The 17,948-nt window shown below is 41.5% G+C and overlaps 1 protein-coding gene across 1 annotated transcript in view; it reads right to left on the bottom strand.

Moving 5' to 3' along the window:
• Window positions 1-1,307: 1,307 nt before the first annotated feature.
• The window catches only part of PCBD1 (pterin-4 alpha-carbinolamine dehydratase 1), a 28,311-nt gene continuing 11,670 nt past the window's right edge, over window positions 1,308-17,948 (bottom strand). The window contains exons 2-4 of the mRNA XM_089677105.1: window positions 11,174-11,305; window positions 6,532-6,612; window positions 1,308-1,743 (exon numbers count right to left, since the gene is read on the bottom strand). Of these exons, the coding sequence (XP_089533231.1) occupies window positions 1,645-1,743; window positions 6,532-6,612; window positions 11,174-11,305 (312 nt within the window). The 3' untranslated portion in view covers window positions 1,308-1,644. The remainder of the gene's footprint in view (window positions 1,744-6,531; window positions 6,613-11,173; window positions 11,306-17,948) is intronic.

Raw genomic sequence — 17,948 nt, 5'->3', positions numbered from 1 at the left:
AAGCTGAAAATTGACCTGGACTGGAAAGGGGTGAAAGTGTCCGGACCTGAAGTGGTTAAAGTGGAACTAAACTCAAACCCAAAAAAAGTAATATTTTGCAATATACCAATCATTAGATGTGGTGACTGCAATTTATTATTTTTTGTCTTTTTTTTTTTTTTCACTTGATGATTTGACCAGTAACACTTTCTGTATTAGAGTGCCCCTACTCTGGATCAATGAGCAAAGCGGGCAAAGCAGACTGCACAATGGCTCTGCAGGAGGGATTACCCCATCAACACTGTGTTGATGGGGGAATCAAACAATTTTCCCTCCTGCAGGAAAGAAAATTGTTCCAGCTATAGCATCCATCTCTCTTTAGAGATTGCTAAAAGCTTTATATACAAACTTAAGCTGGCTGTACATGTATAGACTTTTTTTTTTTTTTACGTTCAGCCCGCAAGTTGAACAGGAAAAAAAAACATTTACTGAATCTTCCCTACAGAAAAAAATGCATCAAAAGAGTAGGTTACCCACTGCAATGTACTAATCTGCCTGTGAAGACCATAGGACCCAGTCCATTGTTTGTTTTTTTGTTTGTTTTTGTGTGTGGTTTTTTTGTTTGGTTTTTTTTTTTTTGCTGTTTGTTTTTTTTTTTTTTTAATTGCCATAGTAAACAAAGGACCTGAATGGTTGCAGTGGGCTACAAACGGGTAGAGAGATTTTACTTTGGACCTACCATGCTATTTTGTACCAGAAGCATTCCTTCACCCAAATTGAAAAGTAACCACGAAAACATTTTTAAAACATTAAATGAATTGTAGGGGGAATGTGTGCACAATGAAGAATTCTGACAAAGCTGCTAAGAGTCACTGTGGATAGACATGAAAACTCTGTTGTAGATGTCTGCTTTCATACTTTTCTTTTCATAACACACCCTTACACTTCTGCTATTTGGTTATGCTATTTTATGTCCCAGAGCAATGTTTCAGGATATATTGCAGTGATGTGGCTTAGGGGTTGCACTCCTGCCTTGCAGCACTATGGCGATTGGTTCAAATCTCAACTGCAACACTACTGCATGGAGTTTGCATTGGCCTCATCTGATACTCATAAGACATGTAGGTTAATTGGCCCTAATATGTGTAGGCATGTGAGATAAAGACCTTGGATTGTAAACTCCTTGAAGGCAGGGACTAATGTGAATTACAGCATTTCAAATGCTGTGTAAATGGTCAGCTCTATTTAAATACCTGCACTAAATAATACATTTTGAACACATGTAAAGAAAAAAACATCACACAGCCCAAAATTAGAATAAGATCAACTTTTGCATTGAATAAAAACAAGAGGTCATAATTTATTCTATAAAATGTCTAACACTGTTGATGGATTATAACATTTGAGTACTATAAGAAATTATTACAAATGAGGACTTGAGTACAAGAGGGGTTTAGAGCAATGACAGGGGGGCCTAAGGCAGTGTGTCAGCCGAAATGAGTTTTTCTTCCTCCACTTGATTCTTTTTTACGAATTGCTTGGAGAAGGCTTCCAGCTGAAGGCTCAGGAAATGAATGACCATTCCTATCATTCACATCACCAATAAAACACAGACTAGGTTCATTATTTGGACATCTGATTTCATGGCAATGCTGCCACCTATTGTTAGGACAGGGTGTTAGCAACCTGTTCAATAAAGCTGGCCAGATTGATGTCTCTTTCTGATAAACCACCACACTCATGAGTGCTCAAGGTGATGTGAACCTACAAAACAAAAACATATTATTATGTACCAAAACATAAAAAAGTCATTCTTATGGTTCAAGCAAAAAGAAAAGCAGCTAGCACACCCCTAGATATAAATGGTTATAGAATTCAGGAGAAAAAAAAATTGTGCTGTGCTAAATATTTTGATTAACGAAGCACTGGCTTTTCTAGATTTCTAAAATTCAGTATCCATTAGCATGTATTAATACTGAAGCAAACATCCAACACCGTATCCTATGGAAAAAGAGCAGACGGGTGGTGCAAACACCTAGTGCATTATCAGAGATTTATTCAAAAGTTCAAAAGACAAAAACATGCTCACAGACATAGCATGTATGTAAAGATTTGCATAATGGAGATGGCCGCAACAATGGGCAGGGTGTTCCGACTGTCAGTGTGGTGAGGTTGTTGATGCGTTTCGGGGACGAATCCCTTTCCGCAGAGCTACTGTCCAGCCTGCATGAGGGTCCATGGCTAGATGCTGTAGGAGCAGTGCTCCACCCCCACTCTGCTCGTTGGAGGGGGTTATTTAACCCCCCTGGCGGTATTCTCAAGTTTAGCTCGGGGTTAAGTTTCAGTACCAGAAGCGGTAACCCCGAGCTACACTCGGGATTACACTTCAGTATCGCTCTGGGATCCCTGGATTACTTACCTTGTCCTGCGCTGTCCTCCCACTGCATCCCCGGCCATGTCCTCCGGCCGATGCCAGCATCCGTCTTTCGGGTTCCGTTCCCTGCGAGCGTCGGGACATATGGGTGACGGAACCGGAGGGAGATTCAAAAATGGCAAAATTCGATATACACGTAATACACTAAAATCTGATAGTATTACATTACTGTATCAAACCATTTCACATACATTTTGTCCCGAGTGCTTTGTCCTGTGCCCTGCCTGCATTTTTACTGTTCTTTCTGCCTGGAAACTGAGAAGTCCATGGCGTCCAAAAAGCGTCCCTTTAGGTCAAAAGTGGTTTAGACCAGCTAGAGAACAGCGATAGTAAATCAGAACTACTTGCAGAATTGAGTGATAATGATTCGTAGGGAAATTCGTCATCAGACACTGAAAATGATTTTGCGACTAAGCTCAGTGATGTGCGAACTTGGCGCTATATTTCACATTTCAGTGTTTTTGGTTTGATTACATTATTGAATAAAATGTATTATATTAATTTTTTTGATTATTATATTATAATTTCGGGTTTCAAATTTTATCAAACCCGGAATGTTTACTAGACTCTTGTTCGGACAGACAATCGATCAATCCTGATGTACTGACGGCCCATCTTATTTCTTGAGGCCCGAATATGCCAAGATAGTAAAAATACACCCCAAATTAGCCATTTTTGGAAAATAAACAGTTCAAGGTATTTAGTAAGACGCATGGTGAGTTTTTGGGAGGTTGTAATTTTCTGGAAAATGTAGAAATTAAAAAAAACAAAAACCTACTTTTTTTTTTTTTTTTTTTTTTTACATATTGTCACCAGTTCAGTACCGCGTTATTATATAACTGGTGTGACAGTGATCAGAGACACTGACTGCTGACCGTATGCAAAAAAATATATAATTTTTATTTTTGGTAATTTTTCAAATTTTTTAATGTTATTTTTTCTTTTTTTACTATTTTTTCTTTCAACACACTGTGACCAAAGCAAAACAATGTTACCATAGTATCATTGAACTACTCTGGGCAAGTGATCAGGATTTTTGTTTTTTAAACACATTATGATTGCTAATACCAATGTACCGGTATTTCATTGACATTTACAATCATTGTTACTGAAGGAAACTGATTCATTCAGTCTTTTGTTGTGATTGGGCAAAGCTCATCACATGATACAGAGGGGCTGTGATTGGCCCTATCTATACCATGTGATTGCTTTGACCAATCACAGCTAGCAACACAATGACAGGAAGCCATCCTTTGTATACAATTGACATGTGATCTGCTGTGATTGGTCACAGCAGTCACATGACACTGGCAACTAGCCGCTCTAGTGATATGTCATCAGCTGTGTCCCGTGGACACAGCTGGTGCCAGATCACGCTGCTGCGTGGCCGTGTGAGCAGCTCCTTTTGACAGGGCATCATTTGATGCCCAGTCACAAGGAGGAATGTCCCGCCCGGCCGTCAATCTGCTATAGGTGAGGTGGGCAGGTGTAAATGTTTTTTTTTCCCTTTATATTTGCCTGGTGCTCCTGCCAGTAACACATTTCTTGTCCTAGGGTGACAATGCTCACTTACTGTACTGTATCTATGGTTGTCACTCTAGAACAGAGGGCTCCAGACTTTCTAAACAAAGGGTCAGTTTACTGGGGGGGGGGTGGCTGGACTGGTCAGTGGGAGTATAAAATGCCCCAGCATCAGTGGGAGTAAACAATGTCTTAGGCATGGTGGTCATTGGGAGTAAAAAAAAAATTACATAATGCCTGTGGTCAGTAGCATGAGGAAATAGTTCCCTATCATTGGTATTAGTGGAAGGAAGAGTGACTTATCGTTGGTGTCAGTGAGAGTGATGGCACACCATTGTTTGTGTCAGTGGGAGTAATCGTGCCCTTGCTGTTAGTGAAATTGGAGTTTCATTGTTGGTGGAAGTAGAAAGAAATAATGCCCCATCATTGGTGTCAATAGGAAGAATAAGTGCCCCAAGGGCCAGATAAAAGGCAAGCAAAGGGCCACATCTTGCCACTGGGTTGCAGTTTGGAGACCACAACCCTAGAACAAGAATTGTATTAGAACTACAGAACACACCCTCTCCTACTCTCCATAACATAAGCAGCAGAATCCTCAGGAAGAGCCTAATGAATTTCTAGCAGGATTAATGGGAATTTTTTGTATTTGGCAAACTGATAAATATACCATTGCACATGTTTTGATATAACAGACCAAATGGGAAGAAATAAGAGCTGTTCAGTGTTAGGACTTTCATATATTTTAAGACTGGACATTCTAACATCCTAGGGCAGCACTATGTTTTTATACACTGCTCAAAAAAAATTAAAGGAACATTTTTTAATCAGAGTATAGCATCAAGTCAATACAACTCCTGGTATATTGATCTGGTTAGTTAAGTAGCAGAGGGGGTTGTTAATCAGTTTCAGCTGCTTTGGTGTTAATGAAATTAAATTGACATTTTTTTCCCTACTCATCTTTTATGACTGTTTTTCACTAGTTTTGCATTTGGCTAGGGTCAGTGTCACTACTGGTAGCATGAGGCGATACCTGGGCTCTACAGAGGCTGCACAGGATGTCCAACTCCTCGAAGAAGAGCATGGAGGAGATTCTAGGAGACAGGCAGTTACTCTAGTAGAGCTGGACAGGGCCGTGGAAGGTCTTTAACCCATCAGCAGGAACAGTATCTGCTCCTTTGTGCAAGGAGGAACAGGATGAGCACTCCCCGAACACTACAAAATGACCTCCAGCAGGCCACTGGTGTGAATGACTCAGACCACACAATCAGAAACAGACTTCATGAGGGTGGCATGAGGGCCCAAAGTCCTCTAGTGGGCCCTGTGCTCACTGCCCGACACCATAGAGCTTGATTGGCAATGGCCATTGAACACCAGAATTGGCAGGTCCGCCACTGGCGCCCTGTGCTTTTCACAGATGAGAGCAGGTTCACCCTGAGTACAAGCCGTGTTATGCTGCCTGTAACATTGTTCAGCATGACCATTTTGGTGGTGGGTCAGTAATGGTTAGGGGAGGCATATCCATGGAGGGACGCACAGACCTCTACAGGCTAGACAATGGCACCCTGACTGCCATTTGGTATCGGGATGAAATCCTTGGACCCATTGTCAGACCCTACACTGGTGCAGTGGGTCCTGGGTTCCTCCTGGTGCAGGACAATGCCCAGCCTCATGTGGTGAGAGAATGCAGGCAGTTCCTGGAGAATGAAGAAATTGATACCACTGAATGTCCCCCACGCTCGCCTGACCTAACTCCAATAGAACACCTCTGGGATATTATGCTTCAGTCCAGCCGAAGCCACCAGGTTGTACCTCAAACTGTTCAGGAGCTCAATGATGCCCTGGTCCAGATCTGGGAGGAAACACCCCAAAACACCATCTGTCATCTCATTAGGAGCATGCCCCAACATTGTCAGGCATGCTTACAAGCATGTGGGGGTCTTACAAACTACAGAGTACCAGTTTGAGTTGCTGCAATTAATATTCAGCAAAATGGACTAGCCTGCTGCATCATTTTTTCACTTTGATTTTCACCCCATCTTTGAATTCAGTCCTCTGTAGGTTGATAATTTTCATCCTTACATTCCTAACACATTACCCAATCCATATCCGTATAGATATCCAGCATGATAATTTTCTCCATTGAGATCTGATGTGTTTTCAAAGTGTTCCTTACATTTTTTTTGAGCAGTGTATATAATTCATAGGATTATGAATCCTATAGTGGTATTACACTTTAACCCCTTATCACCAATCAGAGCAGTCAAATGATTTCAAAACCGTGCTGCAGCCCAGGGGTTAAAGCCCATTTAAAGGGCTGCCAGGAGGGGATGTGGCTTCTACATCGTGTGACCACTGTGATTGGTGGTCACACGATGCGGGGCACATCCATTGGTTCCTGATCAGAAGCGGTCACGAAGAGCTGTGGGAACTGGGAGTGCGCAGTCAGCACCCCCCCCCCCCCCCCCAAGCTGCCGTGGATGAATGTGGGTGGTGGCAGCACTGTACTTGTGTTATGTCAGCGGCGGCAAGTGGTTAAGGTAGAAAACACACATTGAAGTGAAACGTATTTTTGAATACATTTGTACTGACTGCTTTACCTTGTTATAGACATTAAACCATTCCGGATGGTGATCTAATTTTTCAGCCTGTAATGCTACCCGGGTCATAAATCCAAAGGCCTGCAATGAAATCAAGGAATAGTACATTGGAGCATACAGTTATACATAGGTAGGCAAGCTGTACGATGAAACACACAGCCAAATTACAGAGCTTTTATGAAAGCTAATTATAAAGCCATCAAATGGCTGCTGTCATAAGCTGATCACATGTGCAGCACCATGGCAATGGCAGAGCCAGAGGCTAAGACGGCAGCTTCCTTGGCTATAAAGGATAAAAGGGTTTGGGTCTGCTTTACGGGTGCATTTTTAATCTGCAAAAAAAAAAATGCACAGTGTTTTCCATGTATTCTAATGGCCCTAGTTCACACCATGCATTCTGGTGCAGTCAACAAAACGTAGAACATGATGCATTTTTTCTGTATTGAACGCATCTGGAATGCAGCAAAACACATGAAAAAAAGCACTGGAATGCATGTAAATGCAGACTGAGATAAAGAAAAAAGGAGGAAAAAAATGCACTAGAACCCATCAAAAACAGATGTAAACATGCATGCAGAAACGCATCCGGAACACAAAGATTGTGGTGTGAACCGGCCCCAACACCATCTACTGGAAGATATCCATAAAAGTCACCAACTTCCGCCTCTTACTATGTAGCTTGGTATACACTAGTAGAAGTTTGTTTGCAATCATTTGCTTTTCTAATAGTGGGGTCGAATTCATGTACATTTTCGACTGCAGACTAACAGCGTCTGTGGTTTTCGTTCGGTGACGTCCATTCGTTCAAAAAATCAAATGCTAAAATTGAATTTTGAACTACTTTTGAATGGCATTTGTTGAGAATTTTTGTACAAATTTTCATTTGAAAATCTAATAGTGTATAGCCAGTTTTGGAGAGATTATCTAACAAGCTGGAAAATCTCTTCGATTTAGAGCAAACCTTTCCCTTTTTTCCCCAAGTGGGGGATTCTGAAGCGGCAATTATACTGTTTTCCCTGACGAAGCCACAAGGTTGGTGGCGTAACGCGTGGGATGGAGCCTAGTGCCGTCATTGCCAGCTTTTTATGGAGCCGAAGTTTTAAATTATAAATCGATCTGTTACTGCTTCTATCATGTGAGTGACACTCTGGAACATTTTTATGTGAAATTAAACAGTATTACACTATGGGAGATGTCCTCAGTTCTTTCTGTATGTGGAGTCCCGTGTATACTGTCATTGAAGGGGTGCCTGTCATCAGCTCTCTGCTGCCATTTAGAGCATCTTTGATGGAATTACCATGCTTGGTTGACCTGTATTCATTTATAGGTCCATGGTATTAGGTAAGCGGCCTTCTATATATTTTTAGGTGGAGGAACACTAAGTCAAGGGGGAGCATTGTGTTTTTTTTTAAATGACTTCATTTGTCTGGAGCACATCGTATTGATTTTTCACCATTCAAGCACTTCATATATATATTTTTATATTTCATAGTTTGATTGAACTATCACATTTGAACTTTTTATGGACTATTATTTATATATGAGTTAGCTCAACACTATATATATATATATATATATGTTTTATGCTTTAAGTGTGGGATCCCCTTTTAAGTGTTATTGCAGCGGCTCTATTCTATTAACTGATTCACAAGTTTGATAGCACATATTGTTTTATTATATTTTAATTACACTGTATGCTGCTGTAAATTGTTACTGAAAGGAATTAAAGTGGGAGTAAACTCCCTTGGTTGATGTTGACCTATAGGGAAGCCTATGACAAGGCTTTCCTATAAGTACAGTAAATATCTCTGAAATGTGCACCATATAGGAGATAGGTGACGTCACCAGCACATGCACTCTGAAAGAACAGCATACTGTGCCATTCCTTCAGAGCCTTGTGCCGTAAACAGTGACGTCATCGTGGTTCGGCCATTCATACCTCCGAAGCCTACGAACCTGGAAGGAATGCTGGGTGAAGATGGAAGCGCCTACAGTGGTGACAGCTCACCACTGGAGAACTTAGTTTTCAAGCAGGTCTGTCATAACGTGCTAGTATGCAGTGCAAACTAGCACAATATAACTTAAACTGCTCGGGGGCCAATTTTTTTTATTGCTGCGGTTTACTATTGATTTAACTGGTTTGTAGCTAGTGATGTATTCCCTATACGAACTAGCGATTTTGTCACAGTTAAAGGCCAAACTTGTGCTAAATCATTACGATAGGAAGTGCAATTTGTAACTAAGCTAGTTACAAACTACTGTAAAATTGACGAGTTATTGATTCTGTAGAATAAAGGGTTTTCTTAGAAAGAGGAAAACAAAAAAAGGGAGAGAAGATCACAGCATATAAAGAGACTGTCTTACATGGTCCTTAGGGCCCATTTATACTAGCAAGCCATGCACGCGCCAATCCTCGAACATTACACACTTTTTTTTTTTCCACACAACTTTCTGAAATGCCACGAGTGATATTTCAATAGAGTTCTTTTCACTGCAGAGGTAACCCACTATATATAAATGGAGGACAGGGCAGATGATGAAAGGTCCACCCCCTCCATTCATAGATGGGGTTTCATTCATAGAAGCTGTAGAACCGCCTTCATTGAATGGAGCAGCTAGATAGAAAGGACAGGCATAGTCAGGGTCTCTTGATGAATGCTTATCACAGCCCCTTAGTTCCATTACCCCCACTACACTCGCAGTTTGGCCCCTTAATAAGTTGACCTCATACTGCTGTGAATCAATATTATCATTAAATTACTGTACCTTGGACTTGTTTGATGCTCTCATTGGATTATATGATTATAAGATTATGGCAGCGAAGAAGGGGGGGGGGGGAAACAATGGAGGAGTAATATTTTGGCAAAAAGAGGACACAGCAGCACAAGGGACATATCTCACTGAATGCAAGTAATGTTCCTTGTGCAGTTCTTTTATTGTTTTGTTTTAGCCTCCATGCACATTAGCATGTCTCCAATGTTGCGAGATTTCCAGTGCGACTTTGGAACGCGATTTGAATGGTACTCATTGGGAAACATGGGGTGCAACTTGTGAGGCGACTTTGGACCCCAAAGTTGCATGGCAAGTTGCACACGTGTGAATGGACACTTATGTAAACGTAGGATTTAAAGGGTTGCTTCACCCTTACCAAAACAAAACTGCCTATGCAGGAAAGGGGCTCCTCTGGGTAAAAACAAATTATTCAACTTTGAATAATACTCTTGCAATAGGTATAGGCCATTTATGTCCTTACAAAGCCAGGCTGAAAATCTCCCAGCAATGACATCCTCCTATCTGTCTTGTTGGCCGGAAATTGCTGAGACACTCCCAGTTGTTACTGCTCACACCAACCATCGTAGGGGTGAGCTCTCTAACAGACCGCACTCGTGTGTGTGGTCTGTTATCTTCTCTGTCACAGCATCATTGAGCTCAGAGCTACTGTGAGAGAAAAGAGAGAGCTCACGTGAGTGGGTTTTAATCAGAGAAAAAGCTTGTTTGTGTGATGGTGGGGGTCAGCAGTAATGGCTAGTAGTGTCTTAGCAATGTCCTAGCAACAAGGCAGGATGGGGGGACACCATTTCTAGGAGTTTTTTCAGCCAGGCTTTGGGAAGTACATAAGTGGCCTATACCTATAGCAAAGGAATAAGTTAACTTTAGTCAAGATGCACAGTTTAGGGAAGGATTGCTGTGGGTCGTTTGAGTCGATTCATGTCCATCTGAGCTTGCAAATGATTTTTTAAATGTGAGTGTAATGGTGAACATTCGCTCTATTTTTTAGTTTATTCAGTATCATGCCATATTTTTTTTCTTTTTTCTCTTTCATCCATTTGTGAGGCATTGTTCAGAAAAATATTTAAGATTTTGGAGAGTCGTTCAGTGTTATACAATTGTGGAGATCTCATCTCACCTCCAAAGTGTGTGTCTGATTCCTAAAGCCATTACCCACTTGGAAATCACCTGATTGTGGGTGAATATTTGAATCACTACAGATGATTTGAACACGTTGGGAATTATATTTTTTTTGTAGTAAGTTTTTTTGAAATACGAGACTTTCTTTATTTGGGACTTATTTGGACTTTTTTTTTTTTTTTTTTTTTTGGTTTGCTCTGTTTTCATTTTATGTTTGTACTTTGATGTTTTTTTTCATCTTTTGAGCAGCAGCATTCTTTGATTGTGTGTTATTTCTTTGGCGCAGGTTATTTCACATTTTATTTTTAAGATGCACAGTTTTTTATCTACTGGAACACTTCACTTGCATAGGCATTTTTTTTTTTGTTTTTTTGTAAAGGTGAACTAACCCTTTAGAACAAAACATGTAGTGGGGTATACATCAATGGCTGCTTAGACTGCATTAGCTGAAAAACTGTGAAGCATTTACTACTACTTTATTGATGGACAGGTGTCTATTGGGAATGCCTCTGCCCATCTATTGCCAGCCTTGATAATAAAGTGTCTCTTAATAAAGAGCAATTTTACCTCTTGTTAGCAATAATCCAATTTGCAACACATTGAAGTCAAAAGGTTCTAAATGAAGTGACTACCAGCAAAGGGTAAAATCACTCAGCGGTGTGACATTAAAACTGAACGTGCAGATTATACATTAGGGTGATCTTAGAATATTTAATAGGCATGTCTTGCTTACCCGATTAAAATCCTTGAAATGGAATTCTTTGTAAATAGCATCTCGGCCATCCAGCTCATTCCATCCAACTGCCCTGAGGTTAGGTAAGAGTTGGTCTCGTTCTTCCCCGCTGAGTCTGTGAGCCTTCCCAGCCTGTTGGCATAACAGATAGAAATATATAAAACAAATGCAAAGTGTCATTTTCTAGAACTCACAAGTGCTTGAATGTCATCTAGGGACCATTCACACCTATGTGTTGCAGCAACATGTGTCAGGGCACTGTTTTATATGCAGTGCCATTTATATCCAATTATACCCCTAATGTACAGCATGATGACTTGACTGTGGTTTTATCCCTTCTACGCATACTTTTTTTATATGTTAAAAAAAATCTGAAGAATATATTTAAAAAAAAATATATATTTTTTTAACATATAAAAAAGTACTTTTAACATATATGTTTACATATATTTGTAAATGCATTCCAAAAATGTAGATTTGTATTTTAATGACATACAGTATATTTGAAATGTATTTTTTAAAATATTTTTCATATATTTTGTAATAAAAACACATTTCAACATGCAGTATACATATCTGTATATTTACTGAAATATATTGAATATGGCCAAAATTGAGATATATTTTAAAAATATTATTCCCAAATATAGTGCCATATATTTGAAATTCTACAAATTTATTTTTCTTCCACATGGGGAACCCCATGCTAAAAAGGATAATACTAATTACATATATTACATATATTTGTAAATGCATTCCAAAAATGTAGATTTGTATTTTTAAAGACATACAGTATATTTGAAATGTATTTTTAAAAATATTTTTCATATGTTTTGTAATAAAAACACATTTCAACATGCAGTATATATATCTATATATTTATTGAAATATATATATTGAATATGGCCAAAACTGAGATATATTTTAAAAATATTATTCCCAAATATAGTGCCATATATTTGAAATGCTACAAATTTATTTTTCTTCCACATGGGGAGCCCTTCAAATAAATGTTATTTTCCCAGGGAACCCCATGCTAAAAAGGATAATACTAATTACAGTATAGCGCATGGCACATTAGTGTGATCAATAAGTTTAAGAAAATATAAAAGGAATAAGTAATATGGCATACCTAGCTTAATTTGAAACCCAGAGCAGATAATGTTGTTACCAACGCACTATAAAATTTAATTTTTAGTAATAGTCTTGAAATTCATAACTGCAGAAAAGACAAGCAGAAAGCAAAAGTGTAGAAATGTCTCCTTCCATTGATGGTCATCACACCTTGCATTGTTGATCTATGTAGGTGGTAGATCAGTCCACCATTGCTCACTGTTCGCATGGAACCCCTAACAACCTCAAGAGGAACCCTGGTTGAGAAACACTGTTCCAACACAATCCAAAACTTAAAAAAAATTTAAGAATAAATAATTTAAAAAAGCATACACACTAGTTAAAAACACTGCAGTAATAACTCCAAATATGCACTCACTAAACAATATCTTCTACTTTCCTTTAAAGTAGCTTCATCCTCCTAATCTATAAAATGTTATGATCATGCTGATATGAGATACACTAGACCACTTCTTATTAATTCAATTTTATGAGCATACTGATATGGAATATATATGAGATCACCTCTTATTAATCCATTTTTATAAGCAAACTAATATGGGATATACATGACCATCTTGTTAATCTCCACGTTGTATTGTATAAATTACAAATGTAACCAGGAAAAAAACGTTATGGCATGCCTTGCTCATTTCACCGTGTGATGATCAGTGACAGAGTAGGTCTGGTAACTTGGCAACCAGATGACAAAATAAATATTGCTCAGTTAACGATAGGGGAAAAAAACCAGTGTAATAACAAAGCTGTATTGTTAGAAGGAAATAAAACAATCCATAAATGGCCTCCAAGGAGAAGAATATTTGAAATGGCAATCAATGAAAACTAACACAGAACAAGCCTGAAGACTAGATATTAGTCTATTTTCATCCAAATAATGAGGCCATCATGGCTGATCCACTAACTCGGGAAGAAAACATAAGAACACGTACATTTCTGAGCAAAGAATGAACTAGATGTAGTCAAAGCACTTTGTTAATATGTTTTGCAAATACCATGATAACCCTCACAAAAGGTACATGTTTCTTCCCCTGGCAACTGAGGAACAGGTCATCCTCTCAACCAATAAGCTGCTGCAGGAGCCCCTGGATTTATACATTTCCACCCTTGGTGATCGATGGCGATATTTTTGACCACATTGACGGTTAGTGGCTGGTTCCTTAGGTGTTCTTCAATCTGCTTTAGCCACGTTTTTTTTTTAGTGCTGCTCACTCAACCCTCCAGTGGACAGGCTGCTCTAGCCATATGAGGTTCTATGACAGCCAACTAGTGTTAATTCTGCAAACGGAGCCAAACCATAGAAGTCTATGTTTTTGGATTTGTTCTTCAACTGAAGGTTGATGGTGCCTGTGAATCCCATGTGTTTCCACCATTGGTGATCGGTGGAAATATTTCTGGTCTCCTCAATGGTCAGTGGCTGGTTCCTTAGGTCTTCCTCAATGTGATTTAGACACATTTTCTTCGGTGTTGCTCACTGAACCTCCAGTAGACAGGTTACGCTTGCCGGGAGTTTATACGGCAACCGACTGGTGTTCATTCTGCCAACGTGACCAAACCATACCAGTCTGCATTTTTTTTTTATTTTTTCTTCATCTGAAGGTTGATGCAAATTGCCTAGACTGACTCCTGATGGCAATCACAAAACACACCCACAATCTGTCTCAGCATTGCATTTGGAGTAGGGTGTAGATACTATTGTTCCCTTGAAATAAGTTAGCTGACGGTGTGCTTAATATGTAGAAATATTAATAATATGAGCGTACATTTCCCTACAAAATCATTCAGCAGTCCAATTGTGACCATCCCATATCATAGGAGATCATTAGGCTATGCTGGAGGCCAGATGAATACATACAGCACTAAACGCCTCAAACGTCGCAGTCGCGCACTGGAGAGACTGTGGCGCAAAACCAGGTCCCCTCATACTTTCTCCCTCTACAAATCTGCATTTCTTATCTACACCTCCTCCCTCCACGCCGCCAAGCAGGCCTACTTTGTTAACCTAATAAACACCCTCTCCTCCTGCCCCCGCCGACTCTTCTCCACCTTCAACTCCCTGCTCTCCCCCCCCCTCCTCCACTCAGTACCTCTCTCACCGCCCACGAGATTGCCACCCATTTCCACAACATGATTGACGCTATCCGTAAGGATATCGTCAACTTGCAATCTACCTCCCCACCTAGCCTCCTCGCCCCCGTCACCCCTTCATCTCCCCCCTCCTCTGCCCTCACAACCGCACTGCCCCCCTCCTCTCCCAATGCCCCGCCCACCATAACCCCCCTCGCACTGCACTCCCTCAGCCCTGTCACTACTGAGGAAGTCACCAAAGTCCTCTCAAAAGCCCGCCTCACTACCTGCCCCCTGGACCCTATCCCCTCTCAACTCCTCCGGTCACCCCCCTCTTCCCTCATCCGCTCCCTCACCCACATCTTCAATCTCTCCCTCTCTACTGGCGTATTCCCCTCCCCCCTAAAGCACGCGCATATCACCCCCATCCTCAAAAAGCCCTCCCTGGATCCCGCGGACCCCAACAACCTCAGACCCATCTCCCTGCTGCCACTCACCTCCAAGCTCCTTGAACGCTTAGTCTACGATCGCCTAAGCTCCCACCTTACAGACAATAACCTCCTTGACCCTCTACAGTCCGGATTCCGTCCCCTACACTCCACTGAAACTGCCCTCCTCAAAATCACTAACGACCTACTCAACGCCAAAGCCAAGGGCGACTACTCTGTCCTCCTTCTCCTGGACCTCTCTGCGGCCTTCGACACAGTTGACCACCCCCTCCTCCTTAATAAACTACTCTCCCTTGGCATCGGAGATACTGCTCTCTCTTGGTTCTCATCCTACCTATCCCGACGCTCCTTCAGTGTCACCTACAATGGTGCCACCTCCCCCTCCCTCCCCCTCTCTGTTGGGGTCCCCCAAGGCTCTGTCCTTGGACCCCTTCTCTTCTCCATCTACACCTCCTCCCTGGGCAAACTCATACAATCTCACGGCTTCAACTATCACCTCTATGCTGACGACACCCAAATCTACCTCTCCACCCCTCACCTCACCCCCACTATCTCCGCCCGCATCACTCACCTCCTAAATGACATCTCAGACTGGATGTCGCTACACTTCCTCAAGCTCAACCTCTCCAAAACCGAGCTTCTCGTCTTTCCCCCTGCCAACACCCCCCCCCCATCCTATCCATCATCACCAACAACTCCACTATCACTTCCGCCCCGCAAGCCAAAGTCCTTGGCGTCATTCTTGACGCGAACCTCTCCCTCCAACCGCATGTCAAATCACTCACAAACACATACAGGCTCCATCTTCGCAACATTGCCAAGATACGCTCCTTCCTCACCCCAGACACCACCAAACTTCTAGTACACTCCCTCATCATCTCACGCCTTGACTACTGCAACTCCCTCCTCACTGGCCTACCCAAGTGCAGGCTCTCGCCGCTCCAGACCATCCTGAACTCAGCTGCCAGACTCATCCACCTCACCACCCGCTCCACCTCTGCCACCCCCCTCTGCCTCTCCCTCCACTGGCTCCCGATTGCCCAATGCATCAAATTTAAACTCCTAACCCTGACCTACAAAGCCGTTCACAACACTGCCCCTGACTACCTCACCAACCTTATCACCAAGTACCACCCTACCCGTACCCTTCGCTCCTCACAGGACCTCCTTCTATCCTGCTCCCTGGTCTCCTCCTCCCATGCACGACTGCAGGACTTCTCCAGGTCCTCCCCCATCCTCTGGAACTCACTGCCCCAATCCATCAGACTGTCGCCTTCCCTATTCACATTCAGGCGCTCCCTCAAAACCCATCTCTTCAGGGAAGCCTACCCCACCCTCACCTAACGGCCATCCTCCCTCATTCCTCCCACCACTTCATCCCCCTCAGCCACTTCCTACTGTACCTTTTACCCCCTCCCTCCTAGATTGTAAGCTCGTAAGAGTAGGGCCCTCTTACCCCTCGTACATTGTTTGTTGTTGTTGTACTGTGCCATGTATTGTCCCCCCTATTGTACAGCGCTGAGCAAACCCTTTGGCGCTATATAAACTCGTAGTAATAATAATAATAATATATTTAATATACAGTATACCCATAGCTGCCTTAGACAGCTGGCTATAGGGCTGTGCTGTAAAATTATTAAACCATGTGCAGGTCAATGCCTAGAACAACAGCGTAAAACATTTTGGTTCAGTAATTTATATTCTATCTTTGCCAGTGGAAGTTCTGAAAGAGGTTCTGTTTCTTTGGTCCTGTCGATGTCCTCTCTGCAAGTTGTCAAGTCAGCCCTGCCCGATTCTCTTCGAATGGACCACAGAACACCTCTCCTCTCCTTATCTCCATAAGATAAGATGGTCAAGAGGTATTTGTGTCCATAGTTCCAGGTGCATTTCATTAGGAGAGTACAGGCACTCTTCTACGTGATTCATCGGCACCAATTTCATATATCACCATCCACAACCCATACCAACCATTTTCTTTCAATTGTACACAGTGCTATGAAATGATGTGGAACCGAAGAAAATCAGACTTTTTATAAAATGGTGTGGGACACACAGGTACATAAAGGGCAGAGAGAAATGTTGGCATCATGGGTAAAGGTGTTACATCAATTACCCTCACGCTCACAGTGCTTTTACCTGCAGTTTAGACCTTTGAAAACATAGTAATTACATTGTAAAGCCTATCATCCACTAGGTTGGGCCAAAATAATGAGTGGCATTTACTTATGTTTAATGGATAGAATTAGTTTAAATTATGTGAAATTTGAAATACATCTGCATTTCTAGGATGCAGGACAACCATAAATTAGGGACCCTGTATGAAGTTTCTATCCTCTGCAGATCACTTTAATTCTTTCCTTATGCATAGACATGTGGAATATTTTGGGCTGGTCCTTTGAAGATAAACAGCACAAACCAAGTACTGAAGATTTCTTTGGAAACATGTAAATTCCAGACTCCCTGGGGTACCTAGATGTGTAATTGGCTGTACGTATTAACAGAATACAGCTGCTGAATATGCTCCCTGTACATTTGGGACAATATGTATAGCCAACAACTTTTTATGTAGATCAGAATTGCGAAGAGTTTTAACCCATCTGTTTGGTTTTTTTTTCCCGGCTCTTTTCTTTTGGGGAAAATTCCCTTCATTTTATGTAATGGAAATGCAACAGGAAATAAAAAAAGAATCTCAAGAATGCGAGTTGCATTCTCCTCTAAGACCAATCATTCTCAGGTAAGGTTCCATGTAACCCCAGGGTTCCTCCAGAGGCTGTCAGGGGATTCTTGAGCAATGACCGATTGACCTCCCATTTGATAGCGCTTGCATAGTTCCAAGGCCAATGCCACTTGGCAAAGCCAGCTGCAGAATCTCAATGATCTTCATAGCGGTTTGTAAAGGTGGAATTCTGACCACCACTGTAAGGGTCCACTGGCCAACAACTATGCAAAAATATTCATACACACACTTCTGTCTTAAAGCAAACAAGTGCTTTACTCATTAAGGGCAAAATCAACACTTTTACTTTATTCCTCCTCCTCCCCAGAAGCACGTACTTACTTTTTCTTTGCTTCCCCACTGCTCTGTTCAGCACTGGGAACTGAAGGAAACACTCAATATTGATTGGCTC

Source organism: Staurois parvus, unplaced genomic scaffold (genome assembly GCF_062004578.1).
Source record: "Staurois parvus isolate SC_StPar_1 unplaced genomic scaffold, SC_StPar_1.0 ptg000177l, whole genome shotgun sequence".
Lineage (NCBI taxonomy): Eukaryota > Metazoa > Chordata > Amphibia > Anura > Ranidae > Staurois > Staurois parvus.
Note: the sequence above shows the minus strand (reverse complement) of the source record. Positions and strands in the feature narration are given on the sequence as shown.